Source organism: Myotis lucifugus, unplaced genomic scaffold (genome assembly GCF_000147115.1).
Source record: "Myotis lucifugus unplaced genomic scaffold, Myoluc2.0 scaffold_3779, whole genome shotgun sequence".
Taxonomy (NCBI): Eukaryota; Metazoa; Chordata; class Mammalia; order Chiroptera; family Vespertilionidae; genus Myotis; species Myotis lucifugus.
The window spans coordinates 1-7,168 of NW_005874827.1; the positions used below are offsets into that span (position 1 = coordinate 1).

The window sequence follows — 7,168 nt, forward strand, 5'->3', positions numbered from 1 at the left end:
TTCAGTTTCAGGGGAGTTAGGGTAAGAGGGAGCTGTAGTTCCATACGGAGGACGGCGCCCATCCAGAGCAGGTTTACGAGTTTTCAGGGAAAGGGAGCCCGGAAAGGGACAAGGGGTCAGAGGGATTCAGGGAGAGGTGGGGGCCGCCCAGGGAACAAAGGAGTCAGGGAAAAGTGGGGACCGACCAGGGGACAGGGGATTCAGGGAGAAGTGGGGGCCGACCAGGGGACAGGAGGAGTCAGGGAGAGGTGGGGGCCGACCAGGGGACAGAGGAGTCAGGGAAAGGTGGGGCCCGCCCAGGGGACAGAGGAGTCAGGGAGAGGTGGGGGCCGCCCAGGGGACAGAGGAGTCAGGGAGAAGTGGGGGCCGCCCAGGGGACAGAGGAGTCAGGGAGAGGTGGGGGCCGACCAGGGGACAGAGGAGTCAGGGAGAGGTGGGGGCCGACCAGGGGACAGAGGAGTCAGGGAGAGGTGGGGGCCGACCAGGGACCAGGGGACAGGCAGGCAGAGGTGAATCTTGCAGCCTGAGAGCAGAGCTTCCAGGCTGCCAGACTGAGCTCTGCAAGGACACCTCCCACCTTGTTCTCCCCGCACCCCAGCCAGGTGCCTGACCTGGACCGGATCGTCCCGGTGCTGCTGGAACACGGCCTGGAGGGGCTCCCGGAGCACTGCAAGCTGAGTCCAGGTACAAGCCACCGGGGCCTCGGAGGTCTGACCACAGCCTCACCCTGTGCACCGCTGGCTCGGGTGGGAGCTGGGGCCGCCCCTCCTTCAGGCTCCTCTCCCTCCTCTGGGCCTCAGCTTCTGCCTCCAGGGGGGCTGTGAGGGCCACTCCTCTAAGAACCCGCAGAATCTTCTTTGTCCCGGGGTGGAGTGTTGTTCTGGGGGCCCAGACCCATTCCTTCCCCCCTGGAGCTCCGCTCTGTGCTGGGTCGGGTAGGAGGCTGCTGTCGCCAGGATTCCCCAAGGGCAGTGGTCAGGCCAGACAGAGGAAGGCAGCGGCCAGGGAGGGCAGCCGGCTATGCTCTGGGATCCCCAGGGACCCAGGTTTCTTCTCCTGCCACCCTGTCATCCCAAGGTTGTCGCCCTAATGCACGTGGTCACAGATGGCTGACGTCTCCGTTCTAGATACGGAAAGAGAGGGGACAGCCAGGTTCCTGTGGGTGTGACCCAGACCCTGCACACATCGCTTGAGTGCAGTCAGCAGTCGCAGTTAGTGGTCCCTCTGCCCATCTTCCCTAACGCTCCCTCTCCTCCCCTCCCAGGGGTCCCGCTGAAACCAATGTTGGCCCACCCCACCCGGGGCGTCAGCGAGGTCCTGAAGCGCTTCGATGAGGCAGCTTTCACCTGCGAGTACAAATACGACGGGCAGAGGGCACAGGTATGGGGGGCGGACGCATCCCTTCAGCAGAACGGACAGGGCCGGAGAGCAGGGCGTGGGGGCCGTCAGACCCAGTTCAGACCCGGCCTCTGCGGACGGCCCGTCTGCCCTGCACGCCTTTCGGGGCTCAGTTCCCCCCTCTGTGCAGCGGGTGCAATAACCAGCCCCTCACTGGCTGATTTGAAAATCGATTTTATTTGGTCAAGTCAAAATTCCTGACCCACAGCAGTGGGAGCTCAGGAAGTCAGCTGTGCTCGGGCCCTGCTGGTGGGTGTGTTCACTGTCACAGGTGCCGCGTAGCCACAGGTGCAGGGACACAGGGTGAGTCCTGTGACCCAGGGCTGGAGGCGGCCGGTCGGGTCTAAGGGTGCTCAGGTGGCCTGCGGCTGGGCTGGGCACCAGGTCACAGATGGATCTTCAAAACATAGAGAAAAATTAGGACACAATGACTTACGGCAGTGACAGGGACTTGAAATACATATACATACATGTTGTAAGTCATATATGTGTTATACCCCACACAGCTATTTCTTGCGATAACAAACGTATAAAATGGCATCGATGTAGGTCTGCTTGAGCACTGTGACCAGGCTGTATTACAGTAAATACAGTAACAGTCAAACCCAGGACCATAGTCACAGCATAGCATCCAGACAAATCACACAAAGACCCTTGTGCGGACGGAGGGGGGTGGGCCTGGGATGATGAGAGGACGGGGGGTGGGGGGGTGGGGATGCTGTTCGAAAGGAGATGATTTGCTCAGGTCTCTGCACCAGTCCTCCTTCAGAGCTTCTGGGACCTTCCACCAGTAAAGTGGGGTCAGAAGAGAGAGGGAGGGGCTGCCTGGGGTGGACTGGGCTCTGACATCCCCCCCCCCCCCCCGTCAAAGATCCATTTTCTGGAAGGCGGGGAGGTGAAGATCTTCAGCAGGAATCAGGAAGACAATACCGGAAAGTACCCGGACATCATCAGCCGCATCCCCAAGGTGGGTGTCTGCCACCCGCTTCTCTCTCCCCTCCGGCGGGGGCTGCAGTGACTGCTGCAAGGAACCGGGGGGGTCCAGGCCAGCTCGGTGCAGCCCGGGATATGGGTCTGTGTGCACGTGTCTCTCTGAGTTTGGTGTCAAGTGGTCAGTGGACCTTGAGAGCTACAGCAGGAAAAGGACATTTGTTTCCCCGAGTCTGCCTTTCGGCCTCGGCCTCCCCCTCTCACCAGCCCTGGGCTCCCCCTTCTACTTTCAGATTAAACTCCCGTCAGTCACATCTTTCATCCTGGACACAGAAGCCGTGGCTTGGGACCGGGAGAAGAAGCAGATACAGCCGTTCCAGGTGCTCACCACCCGCAAACGCAAGGTAGCCTCAGCCCCCCTCACTGCCTGCCATGGCCCCGCCCTCCCGCATCTTCCTCCCAGTCCTGCCCAGTCCCCAGAGGGTCAGAGTTCGTCAGGACGCAGGTCTCAGCCTGTGCAGTATGGCTGCCACAGCTCCAGCCATTGCATCCTCATCCCAGCAGGCCAAGTAGAAAGCAGGAAGAGCTATTTGCCTACATCTCTGTGTTTTATTACGAAAGAAGGTCTGTTCCAGGAGCCCCCACAGCCTACACCCTAGCAAACTTCTTTATTCTCATTGGCCAGCATTGTGTCACGTCACCGCCATTAGCTGCAAGGGAGGCCGAGAGAGCAAATACCTGACAAAGGGGAAGGGTTGGGGTCAGCTGAGAGCCATCGCAGTTCGGTGTCCGGGGCTGGCAGCATTGCCACCCTCACAGCTGTGTGGCCGTTAGGTGGGAGCGGGGGAGGGTGGTAGGTGACAGCAGTGTCTGCCTCAGGCAGGATGGGAGGGGACCAGTCAGGCCCGACTCACCTCTCCCCACCCCTGCTCTCTGCCCCAACCCAGGAGGTGGATGCAGCGGAGATCCAGGTGCAGGTGTGTTTGTACGCCTTCGATCTCATCTACCTCAATGGAGAGGTGAGTCCGGCTTCGCTTCCCGGGGCAGCCGAGGGGTGAGCTGGGGAGCCAGGGGCCCGAGTTTCACTTCTCACTCTGTCACGGCACTGAGCTGGGAGGCCCCTCCTGGGCAGTAGTGCTCCGTGGTCCAAGGAGTTGCGTGGGTCCCCGGGACGCTTCCGGGGCCTGGGAGGCCCTCCCTACCCACTGCACATCTGTGAGGCGGGTTTTCCCCGTGTGGTGTGGCTGCCTGAAGCAGATGTGAGGATCCAGCTGTGTTAAGACAATGTTTTTGAGATCATCACTTTTATTATATATTTATTTATTATTATTATTTGTAGTGCGGTCACTTTCTCTTTTTTTTTAAATTTTGTTTTATTGTATTTTTTTTTAAATTTATTTTTATTGATTTCAGAGAGGAAAGGAGACGGGGAGAGAGATAGAAACATCAGTGAATCGAACTGTGACTTCCTGGTTCATAGGTTGACACTCAACCACTATGCCACATATTTATTATTTAAATATGTGTTTTTTTGTTTTTGTTTGTTTTTTAATATATATTTTTGATTTTAGAGAGGAAGGGAGAGGGATAGAGAGAGAGAAACAACAATGATGAAAGAGAATCATTGATTGGCTGCCTCCTGCACGCCCCCTACTGGGGATCGAGCCCGAAACCCAGGCATGTGCCTTTGGCCGGAATCAAACCTGGGACCCTTCAGTCCGAAGGCCGGTGCTCTATCCACTGAGCCAAACTGGCTAGGGCTGGGTTTTTTTTTTGTTTGTTTTTTTTTTTCAAGAGAGGGGAAGGAAGAGGGATAGATAGAAACATCAGTCGGGTGCCTCCTGCACACCCCCTACTGGGGATCCAGCCTGCAACCTGGGCATGTGTCCTGACTGGGAAATTGAACCTGTGACCTCTTGGTTGTTCCTGGGTCGACATGCAACCACTGAGCCACACCAGCTGGGCGAGATCCTCACTTTCAATGTGCTCAGTATAAATATGTGATGTAACTAATCTTGTATTAATACCATATGGTGAATATTGAGAGATGTAACCCACACACACAGAAGTGTTTGGGAGTGAGTTCTCAGTACATTTCAAGACTGTGAAGGGATTCTGACACTGAGAAGTTTGAGAACCGCTGCCCCAGGGTAGGTACAGGTTAAGAATCTGTAGCCAGGCCATCTGCTTTCATATGCCCGCTCTCCCCTCCTCGCTGTGTTGCCGCAGATGCCTGGCTCAGCCTCTCTGTGCCTCAGTTTCCTTACCCGTAATTGAAGAGCTAACAGCAGCACCTGCCTGTCTGTCACAGGCAGGGTAAGTGGTGGGACACGGGCGTGGAGCCCCGGGGCTGGCCCACGGAAGCTTTGATATAATTAGCTGCCGTCACCATCTTCCTCCAGATAATCCTTGGCGATCTGGTAGCTGAACAGTGACAGCCTTCCCTGCCCACTTCCTAGTGAGGTGGAGCGTCTTCGGGCTCGTGGGCCACGGCATTTGTCCTGTGACTTGCTCGTCTGTGGGTTCTTATTCGTGTCTTTCTCCAGGAGGCCAGTTCGTGGCCCTAATGCTGAAATGCATCCAGTGCCTAAACCACCCTCCTTATGATACAAATGGAAAACAGCGATTAACCTCAAAAAGGAACTGTAGGAAGACCCGTGGGATTCTGTTTCTCAGGGTTTTTTGGGGGGAAATCTCAAATATTAGATGCTCTGTGGTTTTTTCCTTCCTGTTTTGATTGTCCCTGCTCCGAGGGGTCCTTTGTGTCATGAGCATTACAAATATTTCTTATTTGGTGTTTGCCTTTTAACTTGATTGATGGTCTTTTTTGCTGCATAGAACTTGTTTTTAACTATTATTTTGTATTTAGTCAAACATAACATTTCCCCCCCTTAATGTATTCTCATCCCTGAGATTAAAGAAGGAAAAAAGTCATCCTTTTCCTAGGATTCTAAAAGTTTTCACTTAGCTTTTCTTCTGGCATCTTCCCAGCTTTGTGTTCTAGTGGGATTGGCACATGTGTGTGTGTCAGGCAGGATCTGAGTAAATCTGTGTGCAGGCCTTTAAGAGGAACACCTGGGACTCATGTAGTCCCCATGTCACTCAGCCACATCCCCGCTGGTTTTTATAGCGCAAAGTTACGGGGACTTTTCTTCCCAGCACTGGAACCTGGGCTGCGGGCCTGGTGTGGGGCTGGGACCCCTCGCTCCCCAGGGAAACCTTCACAGCCAAGATATCCCTCCCAATTTTAAACTACTACGTGGATATGGCACCAGCTGGTTGCTTGATTCTGCCCCTCCTACCAGTCTTGATGTGCTTCTTCTTTAATTCCTTAGTGGTGGGACTTCCAGCTAGATTTCAGGTGGTTCTGAATGATGGTGGTCCTGTATTTTAGTTGTAAATTTTGATGTGGATGTGGGAGGTGGTGAGTACTGCGTTTACCTATGCTGCTATTTTCCCTACTTCTTTAAAAAAGTGTTTTTTATTGATTTGAGAGAGAGAGAGATGGGGGAGCGAGAGAAGAAAAAACCCCACATTGATCTGTTGTTCCACTTATGCATTCACTGGCTGGTTCTTGTATATGCTCTGACTGGGAATCGAACCCAAAACCTTGGTGCATTGGGACAATACTCTAGCCAACTGAGCTACGTGGCTCCAGAAATTCCAAAGTTAAAAAGTGGTCACACTGTGTGTCTATTAGTTCCCAGCACAGTGCCTACCAGGTGGGCAGTCAGTTGCACATTCAGCTTCTTTCGGTCCTAAAGGGGCAGAGTTGAGGTGCTGTGACAAAGATGGGAGTATCCTGCAGAGCTGAGAATATAGTAGAATTTGGTTCTTTATAGTAAAAGGTTGCTGGCTGTGCATTAACATAGAAAATACCCCCTCAGGAGCATGTCTGTGTTACAGCATAATGACCATAGGCTTCTTTCTGCCTTGATTCAACTGGTGTTAAAAAAGGAACCATCATTGTCTTAGTTACAAGAGACAGTTCAAGGCCGTGGCTCCCTGTCTTATGCCCCCGGGGCCCCTGGGATCTGAATGGTTTCCAGTCCCTGGGCCGCTGGCCAGCCTGTACTTAGACTCTCAGGACCCTCATGTCGGCTGGTTCTCCCCCCTCCAGGCTCTCCTTAGCTCCCTGTGACTTGTGCTCCCTGTTTTGGGGACTTTTCTCTTTCTTTCCACAATGGCGTCCCTCCCTCTCTCGCCCACCCCTCAGTCCCTGGTCCGTGAGCCCCTTTCCCGACGCCGGCAGCTGCTCCGGGAGAACTTCGTGGAGACGGAGGGCGAGTTTGTCTTCGCCACCTCCCTGGACACCAAGGACATGGACCAGATCGCGGAGTTCTTGGAGCAGTCGGTGAAAGGTGAGGGTCCCGCTCCCCTCCCCTCTGTGGTCAGGAGCCGGCCTGCGATCCGCTGTGATCCCGGCCCACCCTGGACGGTTCGCCCCGAATCCTGCCTGCTCCGGCCGCTGTGAGCCCCGGCTTCACAAGGGCGGTGCTGTGTCTCCTCAGACTCCTGCGAGGGGCTGATGGTGAAAACCCTGGACGTCGATGCCACTTACGAGATCGCCAAGAGATCGCACAACTGGCTCAAGGTGACTGTCCCCCCAGCCTTCCCCCTGAGCCCTGGACCCCCACAGCCTTCCCTCTGAGCCCTGGACCCCCCCACCCTCAGCCTTCCTGCTGAGCCCCCCAGCCTTCCCCCTGAGCCCTGAGCCCTAGACCCCCTCAGCCTTCCCGCTGAGCCCTAGACCCCCCCAGCCTTCTGGCTGAGCCTTGGCGTTCGTGCCTACCCAGCGGACCTGGACGAGCTCAGAACCTGACTGAAATATACGTCGGAG

At 55.3% G+C, this 7,168-nt stretch overlaps 1 protein-coding gene across 1 annotated transcript in view; it reads left to right on the forward strand.

Annotated features, from left to right (window-relative positions):
- Positions 1–598: 598 nt before the first annotated feature.
- LOC102426172 (DNA ligase 1) overlaps positions 599–7,168 on the forward strand; it is a gene marked incomplete at its 5' end in the record, with an annotated part of 12,066 nt that continues 5,496 nt past the window's right edge. The window contains 7 exons of the mRNA XM_006108830.3: positions 599–684; positions 1,265–1,380; positions 2,270–2,365; positions 2,622–2,732; positions 3,276–3,347; positions 6,545–6,689; positions 6,840–6,922. Of these exons, the coding sequence (XP_006108892.1) occupies positions 599–684; positions 1,265–1,380; positions 2,270–2,365; positions 2,622–2,732; positions 3,276–3,347; positions 6,545–6,689; positions 6,840–6,922 (709 nt within the window). The remainder of the gene's footprint in view (positions 685–1,264; positions 1,381–2,269; positions 2,366–2,621; positions 2,733–3,275; positions 3,348–6,544; positions 6,690–6,839; positions 6,923–7,168) is intronic.